Source organism: Sinocyclocheilus rhinocerous, unplaced genomic scaffold, assembly GCF_001515625.1.
Source record: "Sinocyclocheilus rhinocerous isolate Xijiao unplaced genomic scaffold, SAMN03320098_v1.1 scaffold480, whole genome shotgun sequence".
In the NCBI taxonomy this organism is placed as follows: Eukaryota; Metazoa; Chordata; class Actinopteri; order Cypriniformes; family Cyprinidae; genus Sinocyclocheilus; species Sinocyclocheilus rhinocerous.
This window is the reverse complement of record NW_015655401.1, coordinates 594,605-614,624: the sequence shown is the minus strand read 5'-3', so window position 1 is coordinate 614,624 and position 20,020 is coordinate 594,605. Positions and strand designations below refer to the sequence as shown.

Here is a 20,020-nt window from a genome sequence, read left to right as displayed (position 1 = left end):
TGTTGAATTTACTTCATAGAAATGGTTAGTGTCTTCGAACAAGTCCGTTAGCATCTTAACCGTTTTCAGAGGAGGTATCCTAACTCCATAGACTGAGCTCTTTATGAAAGTTTGGGATTTTAATAACATATTTATGTGTAGATGAGAGGCTTTGACAGTTCTGTAAAAGTTTTGCTGGTAATTTTTCAATGGGTGATTGGAAATAGACTTTTTTTAATTTAACCTAAATATACACTACGTTACCGTTAGTCGGTGACGTCATTACATCAGCGCTGGGTACAGTTCAAAACGCATTTTGATCTCGTCTAATGGTAAACAAATATTGATAAAAACTGTTCAGGATATTTATTAAATACATATTCTTTATCTTTTCTACATTTCACCTGTGCTCTAGCTTGGTTCCTTGTGATAAAACTGGCATTGTATACTGAATATTGTTGGCTCTGTGACAAAGATTATGTATCGTACTTGATGCATCAGGCTTTTATGGCTAAAAAAAAAACACATATAGTACATATTCAGAGGCCCAAACAGAAATAATTTGGTTCAGTTGTTGTTATATGGCCAAAAAGTAAGATGAAATTCTGATTGTTTGTAATGTAAATCAATGACATCTTTATTATAACTAGCAATATAGTTATTCTTACGTTTATTTTATAATAATCAGTAAAGATTTCACAACAAAAAGATATAGCCTATGTATTATGACCAGGAGGGGGTGTTTTTAGAATTATAGTTAAATGTTTTTTACTTGCTAAAAACTATCAGTCACAGGGCAGAATGTTGTATTGAGTAGCTTTTTTTTTTCCAGCAAAGTTTAGAGGCATTAGAAATTAACGTATCAAATATGATACAGTAGGCTTTATAGGGTTAAAGACATTGACGATATTTTCCTATAGGCTTTGTACCACCATTCCAAGGTAAACAGCACACTGTAATATCTGAAGTAGATTAAAAATTATGAATAACACCATGTTTTATTGATTTAAATGCCCCTCTTTCTCCTGTTTACTTTACTTCTAAGTATTCCATGTAGTTCCCTGTAGATTATCACCACATTAAAGTAAGCGTTTAATTTGACTAAATATGAAACTTCCATTAATGACATCAACACTCAGGTCTTAAATCAGTTATAGACCAATACCAGATCTGTGTGAATGGAAGCCATGTGTTTGTGACATTAAGAGGTTTGAACGGAGTTGAAAATCTGTCCTGTCAGGTTGGTAAACCGGTGCCAACAAAACAAAACAGTTAATGGCTGGTGTGAAGTAGATGCATTTCCTCTCAGTCACATGAGGGCTGAGAGACCAAACTTCTTTTCATATTGTGTCCTGATAATAAATCAAACTGTCCTCAACAGGCTGGAAAGTGTTTTTAAAAAAAAAAATAAACTCTACATGTCATTATCACTGAAATAACATGAAAATGCAACTATTGAAATTGCGTTTTTAATTGCAGTATTTGACAATTTTAGATTTTATTTAAAAACCTCTGAAAACTAATATAAGAACTAAGAACTAATATAATAATTAAAGCATGTACCTCTTTCCCTTTCGTAATGGGGTTAATTTTTTCATCCATTCTCTGGCCTCATCTTCCTACTCCACTTAAGCCTTAGACTCTGAAACAATGCATTATGGAAATAGCCCTTAGAAATATTAAGCCGCAAATAAAATGAACTTGAAATTTGGTGAAACTTTAATACTTTTATCAGTTTACATTATAGACAAAGTAATTCCACTTATCTGTAGTTGTTTGAGAAAGTCAGATTCAAAACCATCAAATGTCATTTGGTGTATGTTGATAATAAGGGTAATAATTTCAAAAGAAAATCTCGCAAATTGCACCTATAGCAAGAACTAAATAAAATGCATATCAAAATTGTTTTACTGCATACAGGAAGCACAACATTGTGTAAACATCTTTGAAAATCACTTGGTTTAATCTAAATCTACAGAATGGAACATATGAGGATGACAGTGTCATGTTCTTCAAAATGTATGAGCCAATATGTGCTGAAGCACAGTAATGACCAAGAGAAACTATGACACATTACATGTTGCATGCAAATACTTTATGTTATAACATATGACCAAAACAGATTACAGCACAACACACTGTGCTTCCGAAAAACAATGTTTCAGAATTGGGGAAAAAAACATTAAAATGAACCTTCTGCTTCTCAGACTGTCTGGTTGCATATAGAAACAAAAAAGAACAAGTCTACAATCTGAAACAGATTTTAAAATAAATAAAACCTTATTTAAATGTGCGGTTGGGATCTCTCCAATGATTAAATGCTGACGATTCAGGCTCTGGTGAACGTGGCACAAAGTCTGACAAAAGGACGTAGGGTTGCATTAAGGCACATAACAAGCAGGTGAGAGGTACGGTGAAATACTGAAGACCAGGAGTCAGCTCTTGGCCTGCTTCCGTTTCTGAATCAGCTCCGCCAGTAGTTTATAACGGGACATGCACTCCTCCTAAATAGGTTAAAGAGAATCAACTCATTAACTAACATGAAATCCAGCTTTTATATGCAGCTAAATGTCAGTTCAAATAAATTTTCCAATGACTGTGGGTGAGAAAGTTGATGCTCACCTTGGTTTTTCCAGGCACCACCTTAGCAATCTTGTCCCAGCGTTCAGTGGTGCCACGTGGGTATTGCTGTAAGGCCAGCTCCAAGAGCTTCTGCTGGTTCTGTGTCCAGACATCTTCAGCAGAACTGGGTTTTTCTTTGGAGGCTGATGGTTTCTTCTCATCTTCACTGTCGTCATCTACAGCTGTGGGGTCGAAGTCTCTTTGTCTGCGTCCTTTCATCCTCTCCTCCGCTTCTCCGGTTCCAGCGCTCCCGGCTGCAGACTTTTTTGTCCGTCTTCTGAGCGCTTTGCTCTCAGAGTCCTCTGCCCCAGCAGGCTCTGCTGAATCCTCCAGCTGCTGCTCTAAGGGCTCCTCTCGCTGGGTCATCAGACTGTCTGGCACTGTGACGGCTCTGGAACTCTTTCCCATCACTGCAGCACCCTTCAGCTCAGAAAGCTTCACCAACCCTAGAAATAGAAACAGAGAAGAGATAGACATAAGTGTTCTGACAGACATGCTTAGTATATCTCAGTAGGGGAAAATCGTACATGGTAGGTGAAATTTTATTCAAAATATGTACCTGATGTATTGGTGACACAGTCTTTGACTTGCTTTACCTTTGTTGTCACCTGTGTAGGGAAAAAAAAAAAAGTTTATACCAAAACCATTTTTGATTAGTGGTTAACACACATCTACCTACATTTTTTTAAACATGTTTTTGAAAGAAGTCTCTTATTCTCACCAAGCCTGCATTTATTTAATAAAAAATATAGCAAAAGCAGTAATATTGTGAAATATTACAATTCACAAGTATTACAATTTAAAATGACTGTTTTCTTTTTAATATATTTTACAACATAATTTATTCCTGTGATGGCAAAGCTGAATTTTCAGCAGACTTTCTTCAGTGACGTGAACCTTCAGAAATCATTCTAATTTGCTTATTGACAATGTTGAAAACAATTGACCCATCGGTAAGTCCCGTCCCCCCTTAGTTACTGTTGCTGACTCGGACAAACAAACGGAGTTGCTAACTGTCTTACAATGACAGCTGTCTGTGTGAAAACCTTGTCCCAAGATGTTTTTGATCAGTTTTGCACACAGAAGGACCATCTCTCGTCGAGGAGCATTCAAGAGGGACTTAAATATGGCATGGAGGGATATATAAAAGATTTTAAAATAAATCTGGTGGGTAACAAGATTAATTTGGAAACGAGGGTTTACAGATCACAATGTAAGTGGGAGAAGCCTCATGTTACGGTCGTCACGATCGCAGATGACAACATCCAGGATCAACACTGTTCATGTACCGCTGGGTAAGATTAAATTCATTTACATTTAACCAGTTTAATATGAAGAGGCACTGAAATGTAGACCTTCATTTATGTACATGACTTGAGAACAGTTAGCTATTTAGGTTTGTATGTTAGCATGGACTCACTAACTTTAAATGTAACGTAATGAGAGTATGACAACCAGAAAATTAAAATTTTCATCTTCATTGGGATTGGGGTAGAATCCTTAGGGAACCAGGTTACTGTGCCCACATCACTGGATTAATACACCATGTGAACCTGCTGCGTACCACAGATGTACAATCATGCACTAGTCTGCCACAGAAGTGGCACCATCCTCTCAGTCAGCATACCTGGAATGAGTGTTACAAGTACCCCAGGCACTTCGTTTTACCATTTTTGTAGCAAAAACACCATCAAACCGATGGGAGCTTCGGATCTTCCCATGTTTCTCTATGGCCCTGGAACCTAAAGATGTCCAAGTTCCAACTGATGCTTAACTGCCATTGGCTCATCTGCGTTCGAGGGGAGGGGCTTACCGATAGGTCAATTGTGCTGCTTAGTTTTTGTGGAAACCGTGATACCTATTTTTCAGGATTCTTTGATGAAGAGAAAGTTCAAAAGAACAGCATGTATGTTAAATAAAAATCTTATTAACATTATAAATCACTTGTCACTTTTGATCAATTTAATGTGCTCTTGCTGCTTAGAAGTATTAATTTCAGAACCCAAAATTTTGAATGGTTTTATATGTATGTATGATTAAATGTTAAAAAAGTAAAAAAATGATATGATTAGATGTTAAAAAAGTAATACACTTTATAAATTAAATCATGCAATTTCCATCATTACATAAGTTTGATATATTCATCAGCATTATAGCTGCTATGGGTCGAGCACTAGTCATAACTGAACTAATTACAGATTTACCTCAGTCACTGATCTGCCTAACTCGTGAGCAATCTTCTCCCACCGGCCCGGCGTTCCACCAGGAAACTTGGCCATGCAGCGGGAAAGCTGGCTGAGATCCTCCTCCGTCCACTCTTGAGTCTACGATCATCACCAGCCATTGGTTAATGCAATACTTTCAGTTTAAATCAAGGTCCTTTGAACAGAGACAAAAACCTACTTTCGTCTTCTGCTGTTTTTTGTCTTCTAACCAGTAATCCATTTGATCCTCAATATCTTCAATAGACGTTCCCTGATCATACACTGGCACAAAAGCTGCATTTGTATTGGGTTCATAGACTGGAAACTCCACTTTAGGTTTCTTCACCTTGGGCCGTTTTTCTTCTGCAGAGCAAAATCAGTCAGCAGCACGTATTATTGAGTATCACAGTCACAACTCAATCACAATAATATGAACACAACTCAAACACAATATATGTGCAGAGGTCAGAGTGTAACGTATAACAGTGTGTGATCATGATCTTACTCTGCTGCATTTCCTGTTCTGCCAGAGCCTCTGCCTCCTCCTCCTCTTTTACTTTCATTTCCTTATAATCTTTATAATACTGCTTCACATCCTAAAAATACAACATATGGTCATGGCTACAGCTGTAGCCTTGGAGTGAAAACGCATCTCAAATCATAAAATCTGGTGGAACAGTACCTGTATGATATGAGGGAGAGACTTCACTGAATAGTACAACCAGATGCTTAATTTGAGAGGCAAAATGTCATGCCAGTGTGGCCTGTCAGATCTACAAAAAAAGCAAGAAATGATTTATAGGTCTGGGAACTAGTGTCAACATTTCTTTTTTTCTTCTTCTTTTTTTTTTTTACAAAAAAATCATCTAGTGTTATTCATGGTTTTTGCAGGTTTTATGCAGAAGCTTTTTAAAGACCAAGTCAAGAAAATTTAAGGAATAAACTGAAGTCAACAATATGTTCTCAAAATGTAAATGTCTAGGGGGCACACAGTGAGTTCTACTAATAACACTTGCAAGTTTCAACAGATCTCCATTACTTTTCCATTCATTTTGCAAAAACAAACAAAGCTTAATAATGTTAATAATAAACAGCTTGTTAACACCCATAAATTTTACTGTACCTACAAAAAATGTATGTTCTTTCTCAGTATTTTTGTCTGGTTTTTCCAGTACAAAAGATTCTTAAATCAAGATACACTTACTGGACAAGTAAAACGACATCAGATAAGTAGTTGTGTTTTCTGAGAAATTTATTAAAATTAAGTGAGTTTATCATTAAACAATTTCATTTCAAGAGAAAACAGGTTTTCATATCTTTATTTTGCATCTCAACTAAACACATATTGATATCTATATATTTGTATTGGAAAATAAGTAAACAGAGTTTAATATTTATTTTTTAGCAGTGCATGCAAAAAAAAATAAAAGAATATATTTCTCTATTTTAAGGCCTTAATTTATGAAAGGGTGAATTTAGACTAAGTCCCACAGAAACCCTGGTTATTAGATTACCTCTCATTTTTGTCCTGTGCCAAGGACTTAATCTCATCTGTCATCTTACTGCTTTGCTTCTTTTTCTTCTCTCTCTTCTTTCTGCTCAGAAGTTCATCCTGGGAAGAATTAAGACATAGCAATTATCACTGGGAAAGTACATTTAGTATTACAGAAGCTAGTCTCAGCCTCAGACGTCACCCCCATGGACCGCTGGCTGAACGTCTAATGCATATGGCACACAAAATGGGAAACACTTTGGGATTTTCAAAGTCGTCATCTAATTAGTTGAATTCTACAGGATTTCCAGGAGACGTGTGTCGTGTTCTTTAACAGTATGGCTGGAAACAAAGCTGTTGTGATGCCAAACCCCCTTATGGAAGAAGAAAGCCGTCATGTTTATAACTTTGACAATGAGCGCTCATCAGGATCAACTAAATGCTGGACTTTAAAAATTATGGGGAATTCGCAGCACCGTTGTTGCAGTAAACCTACACAAAGTTCTTGAATTATTTGCATGCCAGTCTGTTATTGTAGGGACATCGCAGCTAAACCATACAAACTGTGGCTACTCTACTTGTTGGTCAGATGTCCTCTTGGCCAGTGAAGGTTTCTATGGGATCCAGACCTTCTGCCGTCAGTCTGAAGGTCTGGCTAGGTGAGACTATACAGAGGCTGGCATTACAAGACAACAACTGTGCTATACAACAATTCAACACTTACCAACTGCTTCTCAAGGTAGATGGACCATATAACTGCGTAGTGACCCACTGTCAGAATGAGGAAAAGGAGGAAGCCCAACTCTCCATTACTCATCTTCCTAACGCGTCGATAGTAGAAGACAGGCTGCCTCCAGTCCGGCAGCCCATTAACCAGGATGTCATCATATCTGTGAATGTAGTAAGAAACTATTGTTGAAAGGCTTTAGCAATTGTAATAGACAGTTCATAGACCCTAGTCTGTACCCCACTGGTACAAACAGTGGTTAGGGATCTTACTCAATGGCATAATGTCAATCAATTATTAAAGCTCCTATTTCATCCCTATTTAAGAACCTCTAGGAGCACTTTTCACTGCTATACTAGGATAGTGGTGCTTAACCAGGAGGCCTCAGCAACATTCAAGGATGCCACAGGACGACTTCAAATTACTTGTATTGAAAAACTAACCTTAAAATGATAAATAATGATAATAATACATACAACAAATCCCAATAACAATTTTTTTTATTTAAAAAAAATGTATCTTAAATTATGTGAAAATTACAGCAGAAATATCAGATGAAATATCTTCAAATATTGTGTTGGACAACGGTATGCTTTCAAGTCAAAAAGGTTGAAAACAGCTGGTCTAGGATTAATAAAATAAAAAAAAGTCCACAAGCTAATCATGAGAACACCTCACCTTTGTCTTCTTTCCTCATCCTTGAGGACTTCGTAGATGGCAACTAACTAGTAAGAGATGACAGAGAAGATATTTCAATTGTAATACACAGAATTCCAGAGTAAGGTATAGAAGCAACAATTAACATGATCTACATTAAGCCAAAGAGAACTTTCATTAAAGCTTAACAAAACACCTACCTGTCGAAATTGGTTTTCTGCATTTTCATCTTTGTTTTTATCGGGGTGTAATGTAAGAGAGAGCTTTCTATATGCCTTCCTGATCTCAGATGAGGATGCATCCTGTTAGAAACAGAATCAAGAACATAAACATCATAAACACTTACTGCCAATACTGACAGAATGTCAGGAATGCGTATATTCTGAGACTACCCTGCAGTATGTTTAAAAATAACAATGTTTTTGTAGCAAAGACTGTATGATCGGACTGCCTGTGGCATTTCAGGCAAAATCAAATAACAGTTAGCAATAAAAGCTTACAATAAACATATTGGCAGCTGTAACTGGGAGACCATTTTGCTTTAGCAACAAACCAGATACCAGCAGATCATACCACTGTGGTTAAGCTGGCTTCTGGAGCACAGTAGCTGGTTTACCAGCCTGGACTAGCTAACAACCATCTGAGACCTTGCTGGATACTAGTTAGCATGTTCCAAAACAGAGCTACAATCTTTTTAGCACAGAATTAGCATTTCTTCTGAAATGCATTGACAGCAAATTTCTGCAAGTTATATACCTGAATCTTCTTTAAGGTATATGCCTGAATCACGGTCGACGCTTTAGGAAGTAAAACCAAATGCCAGTTTTCTTCTGAAATGCATTGACAGCAAATTTCTGCAAGTTATATACCTGAATCTTCTTTAAGGTATATGCCCATATGCCTGAATCACGGTCGACGCTTTAGGAAGTAAAACCAAATGCCAGGTTTTTTTACTAACAGCGGTTATGCTGATAAAAGCACGAGTTCTTCGATTAATCAAATATCACTTAGCAACCGAATGGCGAAAATACAGCAGAACGAGAAGACATCTGTTATGAGCCAAGTAATGACACGACATGTTGTGTTGTGTTGTACAGGCCCACAGCCGGGAGGTTTCTTTGTCAATGGCCACCGCCGTCCAGGTTCTGTAGCAGGCAGAGTCCGTTTACCGCTTCCCTGAGTCGGGAGACATAATAGTGGGGCTGAAGAAAGATATTCAGCTAACGAATCGAGTTGCTTTGATACGAATGCAATCCTGTAAACGAACGCACTGGAGGCGAACCTACGATAAATCTAAGTCAGCGCTGCTATATGTTAAAGTTAAATACATATCACATTTACCGACACCGTTTGAATGGCCAGAGTTAAAGGCGCGCGTGAAAATTTGCGAAGTACATCAAATTGGTCTTACCTGATTAACCGACAGGAACTCATAGAAGGTTTGTGGGATTTCCTCCACTAGGTCGAAAAGCTCCAAGTCTGCGTCCCATGCTAATGTTGGCAGGGGCTGAATAACGGCCAGCACGGAAAACAACACTAACGTAAGGATCTCGGGCAAAGCCATTGCTGAAAGTTTATATATATAAAGGGTCTGAAAGTTTTTTATATATATATATATATATATATATATATATATGTTTGAGAAGGTTTACTACCTACTGCCCATACGGACAATCTTGGTTTTGAGGCCACTTTAGCGTAACTTCCCGTCCTTTGGCTCAAACGGGCCCATTGCTTGAGCTCAGCCTGCTCTACGTAACGTTACACACGTTTCACATGCAGCCGCCACAGCACGAGCCAATAAGCATGAAAGCTTCAGTAATGCTGGTGCGTCGTGTGTACACCCTTCAGCAGGAGACTTCCAGGACTCCTGGCACCTCGGTTTTAGCGGTATCGATTATATTTAATAATACTATAAATCAAGTGAGCATTACGTGTACTGGTAGATGCGTAACATTTTTCTCAAATTAATATAATTTGGCCTCGTTACAGCCATTTTCCACATCTGTAATGACATTATCTATTGTCTTTTTCTGTGTTTAATCTCTAATTATAAAAGAAGTGATGAAAGCTAAAAGAAAAACTAATTTGATTGGAGAGAGCTAAAAATGATTCCTGTCATGTAGCGTTGTTGTTCTCTTCCTATTAATAGCCTAATAATCTCCTTTTCATCTTTCGTCAATTTTGCTACATTGACATTCCATTTAAACATTTTCAACCATTCATCGGCCGTCTCTGTAATCTGTTGCAGTCTAAAGAGATGGTCACATAACCAGGGCTACATTAGTCCCGATTCTTTTCGGAAACAACGGCATGTTCCATGAAGTTCAGATAAAAGTCCATTTGAATAAAACTGTCTGGCAGCAATAGGCCTATATTCGTATGAACAATCCAGTGGTGGCTAAACATTAAGCATGATTCAATACACAATAGCGCCTAATGGGTTTTTCTCGACAAAGTTTGTTTTTGTGACAAAGAAAATATATGAGTGAAAATATTAAAAGATCAGACAGTCAAAACATCTGAGATGTTAGTTAAGGTATAGCTAGATAGAGAAAGCTCACAGTCAGCCTACTTCATATCTTTAAAAGAGGGAGAACTAAACCAAATCTACTATTAAAATGCAGGCCTACGAGATAATCATAATTAAATATCTAAGTAGATTTAATTGTATCAGCCATTTGCGGTGGTCACATAGCCTACATATGACCTAGGCCTACAATAAATAAAGTCTTGGAAAAAATATCTTAATAATAATAATAATAATTATTATTATTATTATTATTATTATTATTATTATTAACGGAGGTTAACCTAATTGTTTTATAGGTTTGATTTGGTTGTCAGCGAAGTTGCATTTTAGGACATATGCAAACATGCTTAATTATGCATGTTTAATTCTGTGACATTCTTTTGAGAAAACTTTCAAAAAGACAAATTAGTAGAAGAATCCCATTTACACTTCTGTATTTGAGAAACTCATGAGGGCGTCGTTGGGTTTGGTGAAATCCATGTCAACGGGTTGGCCTTAACAACGGAATTCTGAAACAAAGTTTGCATCCCCATTGTCTTTTAATGGAAAATCGTTCATTTAGCCATTTTCTTTGTTTGTTAAACTCTTGTCCTTGATTTGACACAGACAAACTTTAGGGACGCAAGATGTGACGAAGAAAGTGCTGCTGCATGGGCTTTCATTTTGTTAACTGTGCAGCAATTAAAACAAAGAATAACAGCTTGAGGTTTAAGCACTTGATACAGTAATTATGTCTAGGAATATTGCTGCAATGTAGGCATAGCCTACAAAAAAGTCTATATTAATCTAAGCATGGCAACCACCGCCTAGTCTTCCTAAAATGCTCAATAAATCAATAAAGCGCAAAAGCCATATAATTATCGTTTCTAAATAAATAGGAAATAAAAATATATATTTTCTCTAGATTACTGGCCATAGCCCATTGTGGTTAATTTTGGCGATCTGTTAACAATTAGGCCTACAGATTGATACATAAATATAAAAAAATATATATTTTTATAACATATATCATATATATTATAATATATGTTTTAATTGCCCTGGGAACATTTTTCCTCGCCATTTAGTCAATCCCATGTAACAAATCTGATCAATTATATTTGATTTTTTTTTCTTTCTAAACAGAATGGCAGTATCAAAAAACAACGGAAATTTTATTATTTAAGAGCAGAGTACTTAAATACATGTTGAGCTGATAGGATAAGGCACACGTCATTCAGATAAATAAAAATAATTCATTAATGTCTTAGCACTGAAAAAATTGACTAGTGAGCGGTACGCGGAGAGGTGGTTTATATACAAGGGAAAAAATGCAAACAAGCTCATTGACTTTGACATACCCGGCAATACATTTCAAGTTAAATTTCTATGAATTATTAAACCAGTAATATTAACATATACTGATATCTGACCTTTTTTGTCTGCCCATTGTTTCATTCGTGTGCTTAGCTTAATATCATAATGGAACAATATTCATGTCCATTCATGAAATCGTCATCATTCGATTTAGACCATCAAAGACATAAATACAAACTCAAAGCGGTTTTATCTGTAAGTCCTGACCTCCAGCTCCCATTCAGTCCACAAATCAATTTTGTGGGATCTGTAAACAATCAATAATCAATAGAGGCATTAGGCTAAAGTTTAAGCCAATAGACAAAAGAGGAAACGAATCACCGAGCATGGTCATTTTGGAGAGATCTTCTCGTTTTATTTGCCATTTATATATTTTATTTTACGATTTATTATAATCGCTTTTAATCGTCTTCATAAGCTTTTTAGAAAGATCGAACAATTAATGACCAGATAAAAGAGCCCGCGTTTTAAAATGGTAATATAGCCTATTGATTCGTAAATAAAATTCGGGTCAACATTTCCTGCTTAATCACGCAAGGAACCGTGCAAAGCATTTGTTCTTCACAAATTTATTTAATATTGGAATAGTTTTCCATGATGCATATAGACGCTATGGAGTTGTCAATAACTTTACAGTTTTTGCAAGAGGAGGGCTTTAGGCTATCTCTCTCACGAGTTGTTGCTCAAGATTCCGTGCTGCATTAACACCCTGTACTGAGATACGGCCATTTGAGTCACATCTGTAGTCGGAATAAAGAAATAGGTAGGTATATTTGTGAGAAAATGACAAAGTCGCTGAAATTACAATTGGCGTACCTTGACCAATTCGACTGATGCGCGGAGATATTGGCCTGATTTATTTTTTTATTCTAGCGATAGATTATGTGTGAAACGTATGTGGAAACCGAAGAAGCTGTAACGTTTTGCAGAACCCGGTACGGTTAACGCTAAAGTGCTTCAGGTTTCCGCCAGCATGCTGAGCTTCTTTGTTTTCGCTGAAGTGCCTGTATTAGAGCAGCTGACGTCATGGCAGGCAGAGTGCGCGTGTGGTTTGCAGCTGAACGCAGTGCCCTAAACGGGGAGACTATAGCCTACAGTCCAGCGCTACAGAGAACAACACAGACCTACCACACATGCACGCGAGAGCACGCACTAACACGCGCTCACCATTTCACTGATTATTTAATCTAATTAAAATTATATGTAACTTGACCTGTTACACTATGGGAATGCTATCAAAGTAAATGCAAACGTTTGTGAACGGTCTCTGGAATTTGTAAACACAAAAGTGAAAAATAAAAAATAAGTAGGCTAAAGCTGTATAAACCCAACAGTCAAGTCGGGACCGGTAAATGAAGTAGCCATAACGGTAATTTACTAAAACATGGCTTTGCTTAGAACGCCTTTCGTTTCTTTTGAGACACGAGTTCAGTGGGACTTCTATAGCCTAAGTGTAGCCTACATGTTACATATTGTATATAGGCCTATGGCAAAATATTGCTGTAAAGGATACATATTTGCCTCTTTTACGGCATGACATTAGAAACAAATTATTGAGATATCCATACATTCAGAGTAAAATTTCTAATCACCACCTTTTCCTCTAAAGTGAGTGTAAATAAAAGCAACTGCTTTATGACGTGCAGTATGTTACTTATCAAGTCCAATGATTTTACATTCGAAGTATAGGCCTATAGGGTCTAACTAAAACCCAAAAGTTAGGAATGTAAAATGTAAGACTATTTTTGAAATTTTGCTTTACTGGTTTATCTAGGCTAAACTTAGCCTACAAAGGCCGTAGCCATAACGGTCTGTGAAGTAAAATATTTTCTAAGCATATATTCAGCAGAAGATGCATGGATCCCCGAGAACATGGCCATTAAAATGTAAATCTTTCGTGGGAGCAAAATATAAAAATCAGCGTGAATTGAAAAATAGAGAAAGCATTTAGAGCGATTAGGCTATTGATTCCTCTTGCTCTTGCCTAACTTGCATAATGCCATTTTTAAATGCAGCCTAATTTTGACTTATTCAAAATAACCTTCTACTTGTTCTACAAGGGCATTTAGCACTACATGCGATTTTTTTTTGTGAGAATAAAGAGAAATTCAGCTTGCTGAAATTCACCAAACTGCATGGCTTGGGATTTTCCTCTTCAAGTGGTGATGTGGGTGGTGAGGTTTGACAAAGACATCTGTTAGAGGGGTACCCTATTGATGACATACCCCACTACTAATTCCCAGGCTACCCGCAAGGAATGGGATCACGTGATGGAGTGGGGCGGTCGAACTAAGCCATTTTGGGGACTGTGTCAGTTTGCACTGAACCATCAGGCACTGAGGTTTTCAGATCGCCGTGCAGGAGAACTACGCCACTGGAATTTACCATCTATGAGCGGAATCTGTGGATTTATCTGTGAATCAAATCGGAAAGTGTCGGCGAAGAGTGAGCTACGTTAACCTATGTGCAATTGCGCAAGAAGGCCACAATGAGCACGGCGGTGGAACGTTAGAGCCATTGACAGCGTCTGCAGCTCATTCCAAGATGGCCGCTTCGGTAGCATTCATTTTTTGCTGATCGACTCTCAAGTTTCATTGTCTACCACAACAAAGCTTAGAAACCATCGGGAAATATACTTGGTATGTACGCTTGAATATACAAGAGAGCGGAGTTACGAGCTTTTTTGCTTTTGTTTTCTTTTCCCCCTCTTTGGAGACAAGAGAGTAACAATGTAACATGAGTGCTTCTCGTAGGCTACGTGCGAATTTCATTTCAGTTTGTGACATTTTTTTTATGAAACGTAACCAGTCACATATGCTAACACAATATGCATGTTAATGAGTATGTCGTCTTTGTAAAACTGAAGTATATATGCTCTCTTCAAGTGTTGTTTTTAACCCAAAAAGTCGGCGCGCGCTGCAGAACAGGCGCGTTGGGGCAGGTGTTAACGGGTGACCACTTTCAACCATTTCTTCACGCTCGAAAATCAAACATTAGATCTCTTATTTTATAGAACTGAGTAGTCTGGAAAGTGTATATTTAGGAAAAATTAACTTTAACGTGTTTTAATGTCGTCGATTAATTTTATTAACTTAAATTCATGTGCGTATTTGCTTGGTCCCTCTTCGCTGTAACACACGAAACCAGAAAATTGTTTTGAGGCTGTTAACTTATAGCCTATTTTAAATATGTTTCGAGCGTGTTCTCTAATTGTTTATTTGTCACTGAATGTAACTTGGCTTGTGTGTTTTGTATTAGGCTTTTAAAACATAATAGTAGGCTACATTGTCTCGATTCTATGCATCCTTTGTGACCACGCGTCAGACTGAACCGAACCTTTTTTTTTTGGACAATAGGACAAGAGTCCTAATTCTAAGATTTGATTTTTAAATGTTTTTTTTTTTCGTTAGCCTGATATAGGCTATAGCCTACATGCCATTATTAAGCAGTCGTTAACTAAATGACTCACCCCGCTCATGGTTAATAAAAAATGTTGATAGCCCCATCAAATAAATTAGATAATGTAGACTAACATCGGTTGTTAACCTAGTTCTCTATTGCCCAAATCATACTTCCATATTTAAACGATATAGCTGTTACCTGCAGATATAGCCTATAGCCTACTTTTGTTTTCCCATCTGACCTTTCCACCATGCCGTGCATTACTGACTTATTTATTATTATACATAGGCCTATATATTAATAGCCTATATATATTTTCCACACCGCATATCTGTAGGCCTATTTCATAGTCAAATCATAAAATGCTTGCTTGCAATCATCTTTCTGAAAATAAAAAGAAGACACTTCATAGTAGTCCCGAGTATCAAGATATGACTCTTATCTATATGTTAAACTGACAGATTTACTGTAACTGCAGTCTTTCCTTGTCCTAGACCTCTTCTTCACAGAAAAGTCAACAGTTCCGTTTCCAGAGTGTTCAATATGCTATCAGATACGAATCCTAGTGTAATCTGAATATTATTACTAAACCACATAGAGTATTGTTAGTTTTCATTATTGGTCAAGCTTGAGAAATGGCTTTCCAGGCCAGCTATAGCCATATAGTTCCAAACCAAAGCTGTATTATTTTTTTTTGCCTTTGATGGATCCTGAGCCAGCTTGTTTCTGTAATCCACTGATCAACAAATTCACTTATGTAAAATAATTCAGTGTAACTTAATCCTTAATGACAGTTGACATTTCTTAATAAAGAAGTAAAAGTAGCCTACAGAAATACTGTCTTATAGGCTAGGTGTTTTGATTTTTGTATTTATCAAATGCAATGCGTTGTTCTGCACTTTTTGAATGGTATTAGAAGCTATTAAGTTCTTGTATTATACTATTGCAGTACAATGTCTTTTATATAGCAAGCATAGGCTATATTTTCTGAGTTACTGTGCAACTATTTAAAGGTTGGCCTGTGTCAAGTGTAGAGAGTTTAATTTTATTTGACGGCATTTAATGCGTTGAATTCCGTACGCTCTTCATTGAGAACGGTTTATAATTGAACATTCGCAGTTACGGGATGTTGATATTTGAAAAATTGACGTTAAACTACCCACACATACCAATATCGCAGTCGAGAGATAACGGGATCACGGATGCGAGCTCTCGCGCTTCCGTTGACCGTGTTCCTCATTGAAGGCATCGGCAAAGCAGGGAAGAACACGTTGTTTTCTCTTTGACGCTGGAAGCGATGCGTGCTGAAATTATGGTTGTACGACGTGTTTAACAGGTGATGGTACTCAACTGCTTCTTAAACAATAGTGTGTGGTGGTGCACAGGTCGCAGCCTCATGCGAGCGAACTCGCTCGGACACGGGGCTGGCTGTCTGTATCAAAATGGCAGCCACGTTCAAGTAGCCGCATGCTTTTTGAAAAACACAGTTGTCGAGAGGAAGTGGTGGCGTTTTACCGCTAATTAGTTGCATTTATGGTCATTTGTAATGCTCCGGACCATCTGAATCTGAGGTAGGCTATGAGGCTCCGTTTAGTCTGGCACAATGCCAATTACAGCCCGTCGTCATAGCAACTATACGTGTGGGTATTTGGCTTTCACTCTCACCTGTACGCATCCCCGCAAATAAAAGAAAACCATTTTAACGTTTGCGTGGACCCTCTCCTGGAATACCAATGAGTTTAACCAAAGATGTTATTAATTTTTTTCCTATAGGATATTAATTGTGACTGTAAATATTAATGAGTGTCGTTTTTGGTTATCAGGTCTGCGAACTCACATGACAATGCACCGAACAACAAGAATCAAGATAACGGAGCTAAATCCTCATTTGATGTGCGTTTTATGTGGAGGATACTTTATTGATGCGACCACCATTGTCGAATGTTTGCATTCATGTAAGTCTGTCATAATCTCTCTTATTTCATTGTTTTTAAACTTTAATGCGTTTCTTTGTTGGGCATGCAAACGGGACTGTCTTTTTAAGTAGCCTCAAATGGCATTTTAATTGGTCGCATGTAGGTAATTAATTTGTCGTCTGTTGTTTTCACAGTCTGCAAAATGTGCATTGTGAGGTATCTGGAGACCAGCAAATATTGTCCTATTTGTGATGTCCAAGTTCATAAAACAAAACCTCTCCTCAATATCAGGTAATAGCTGGGGATTGTTGTAGGCTATTTAAATAAGAAATTTTTTTTCCAGATACCATAATTTTAAAATTATTTTAATAAACATCCATGTTGATTGTTCATCCAGAAAATACATTAAAGCTTTACATTTCTGTACTTCAATAAAAGGAGGGACAGTTTGTATACCCCTCAAAAATGTTTGTATATTTCAGGTCAGATAAGACCCTTCAGGACATTGTGTACAAGCTGGTGCCTGGTCTGTTCAAAAGTAAGTGTAAAAAGTTTGTGTTCATTTGAATAATTATGTATTTATGTTTTACAGAACTGCAATATAACTTATTACTAATCATTTCTTAAATCAATATAGTGATGTATTTATTGTGCTTTTGTTACTCAGATGAGATGAAACGAAGGAGGGATTTTTATGCGGAGCATCCAGTTGATGGTAAAATTTTAAGATGGTCATTGTGATATTTTAATTCATAAGCAGTCTAGTTTTTTTTTTTATCTTGAAGTTGTAATTGTTTCTGTGTCCTTCAGCTACTAATGGTTCTAATGAGGACCGAGGAGAAGTTGCAGATGAAGACAAGAGAATCATTGCAGACGATGAGATCATCAGTCTGTCCATTGAGTTTTTCGATCAGAACAAGTAGGTTCTGTTCAGTATACGGTCCTTGTGGAATGTAATTTTCATTATCATCAGAGATCTCTTTCATGTTGCTTATAAAATTGACATTAGTAAATAATCATTAGTAAAAGGCGCAGACCTTTGACATTTATAGTTTTGTAGTTAGACAGTGCATTCATTTTTTTTTCTCTTAAAATGATCAGGCTTGACAGTAAAGATGGAGAAGAAAAAGAAACCACAAAAGAGGTAATCAATTTCTGAATAAATAAAATATTTTAGAACATGTCTCATTTAGTCAGTTTTGAGGGTTATAGGACTACTTACTGAATTTTTTACTGAATCTTATCTAATTTTTTATAGGTGAATGTAAAGCGGTACTTACAATGCCCAGCGGCTATGACAATAATGCATCTCAGAAAATTTCTCAGAAGTAAAATGGATATACCGTGTACCTTTCAGGTAATCTTGTTTACATTCACTTCCTAAAAGGTTTAATGTTCTCTAAACTTCTCTTACTTGTTGCCATGTTTTTAATGCAAAAGCACAAATTTTGCACTTTTGAAGAATTTGTCAGTATGAGCTTGTTTAGATAAGATTCTGTTTTTCTTTCAGATTGAAGTTCTGTATGAAGACGAGCCTTTGAAAGATTATTATACTCTTATGGATATTGCTTATATCTACACATGGAGAAGGGTAGGAGTATTAAATCTGATATATTTAACACATTAAACTGTGCTATTACATTTTAGTCCAACTGCGGAGATAATAACATGTTGATATTTTTCAGAACGGGCCCTTGCCGTTGAAGTACAGAGTTAGGCCTGGCTGCAAAAAAATGAAGTTGAGCAGCCCAAGGGATGATATGACCAGTGGCAGAAGGCCTGATATAGAAAGCGATTCCAGCTGTGGCAAACCAAACAGCCCGACTGCTGCTGCCGCCCCATCCACATCCTCCTCTCTGCCCAGCCCGAGCACTCCTGTCCAGTCTTCACATCCCAGCTTCTCCACCGTTAACGGAGTCTCTGCCAAAGTGGGCCACAATGGCCAAACTCCTTTCAGCAGCAAAGTCTGCAAAACTTCTCATAATGGCTCCAACTCTCTTGGGTGATTTGCTTATGGATGCCAAAGCCATCAAACCCATGCAAACAGAGCTGTGATGTAGATGCTTTCTTTATAAACCCCCTCTTCAATTTTTTTATATCATTTTTAAATATATTTGTTTTGTCACCACATGTGAAAACTTTGTAACACAGCGTTGTTTGTGTTATATTTTGTATTAATTACTATGGCGTAACTAATATTGTGAAGAGTACTGGAGGGGAACTCAACAAGAAGGAGAATGTATCTAGGTGTTTTTATAAACTTTGTCTTGTTCCTTTAGATTAGAACATCAATGTATATAAATCATTTCCTTGTCCATGAAGTCTTCAATAAAACGCATGGCGGCACGCGCAATGTTTGATTATCCAGATTGTATTGATTTTATTCGGGTGAAATGTGTAACACCTAACTAAATTTGCAAAGGGCAGAAATGCAGCGTAAGTATAGTCTTTGATAAACACAGAAAGTGTAATAAAAAAATCTGCTACCTACATGCTCGTCATATAAGTTGAAAAGTCGTTTTTTTTCTCGATGTGTTATCACGCGAGGATAGAAGACTCCGTACAGTCTTAAGTTCAGATGTTTTTTCTTGCTCTGCCTTTCTGTTCAAGCGGTTATTTGTTAAAGCCAATGTATCATTTACTGTTGTACAATATGAAACATTTGTCTAAATAAACATTTTACTTTTTTATTACTAAATGCATTGTGTGGCCTTGATAAAACAAACCAGTAGCTACTTTGTTTACAATGTGGGCCTATTCTGCGACAAGAACCTACTTCGGCCTTGGATGAATTCGGTTCTCATTTCAAAGGAAGCTGTTTGATACCTTATTTTATTTTAATTTAGCTGTACAGACTAAATAATTTAAAATAATTGTTAATGGTAAAAACTGCGGCATGTTTTAATGTGGGCAAATTTCCCTCTAGAAAAACCGTACGATGCGTTCTTGAACTGAACGGAAATGTGTGGTCATTCGTAATTTTTGACCCGTCTTTGTGATCGGTAGATATGATTCCATAAATATTCCATAGGCTTAGGCCTATGACTCGATAGTTCAAACGACAAATAGTGACCGTGTGGGTGCAAATCACAAAAATACAAGCTTATAGAAGACTAATAGTCCTGTTAAAGA

General features: G+C 37.0%; 2 protein-coding genes across 6 annotated transcripts; one reads left to right on the top strand and one right to left on the bottom strand.

Annotated features, from left to right (window-relative positions):
* Positions 1 to 2,179: 2,179 nt before the first annotated feature.
* LOC107718098 (dnaJ homolog subfamily C member 1-like) lies at positions 2,180 to 9,479 on the bottom strand. The gene is made up of 13 exons (XM_016525044.1): positions 9,302 to 9,479; positions 9,093 to 9,253; positions 7,882 to 7,983; positions 7,703 to 7,749; positions 7,022 to 7,187; positions 6,320 to 6,417; positions 5,488 to 5,578; positions 5,311 to 5,401; positions 5,005 to 5,168; positions 4,806 to 4,925; positions 3,161 to 3,209; positions 2,602 to 3,047; positions 2,180 to 2,483 (listed from the first exon to the last, which is right to left on the bottom strand). The coding sequence occupies exons 2-13, from the start codon at positions 9,243 to 9,245 to the stop codon at positions 2,415 to 2,417; spliced, it is 1,596 nt and encodes a 531-aa protein (XP_016380530.1). The 5' UTR covers positions 9,246 to 9,253; positions 9,302 to 9,479; the 3' UTR covers positions 2,180 to 2,414.
* Positions 9,156 to 19,581, top strand: LOC107718099 (polycomb complex protein BMI-1-B-like). 5 transcript variants are annotated; one of them, XM_016525047.1, is made up of 10 exons: positions 9,156 to 9,222; positions 16,796 to 16,927; positions 17,083 to 17,179; positions 17,371 to 17,426; positions 17,556 to 17,603; positions 17,699 to 17,807; positions 17,990 to 18,032; positions 18,147 to 18,245; positions 18,399 to 18,479; positions 18,574 to 19,581. In XM_016525047.1, the coding sequence occupies exons 2-10, from the start codon at positions 16,810 to 16,812 to the stop codon at positions 18,892 to 18,894; spliced, it is 972 nt and encodes a 323-aa protein (XP_016380533.1). In that variant the 5' UTR covers positions 9,156 to 9,222; positions 16,796 to 16,809; the 3' UTR covers positions 18,895 to 19,581. The 5 variants fall into 5 exon arrangements, with proteins under 5 accessions (XP_016380533.1, XP_016380535.1, XP_016380531.1 ...); XM_016525049.1 differs by lacking the exon at positions 9,156 to 9,222 and adding an exon at positions 12,314 to 12,333; XM_016525045.1 differs by lacking the exon at positions 9,156 to 9,222 and adding an exon at positions 13,835 to 14,209.
* Positions 19,582 to 20,020: the final 439 nt, after the last annotated feature.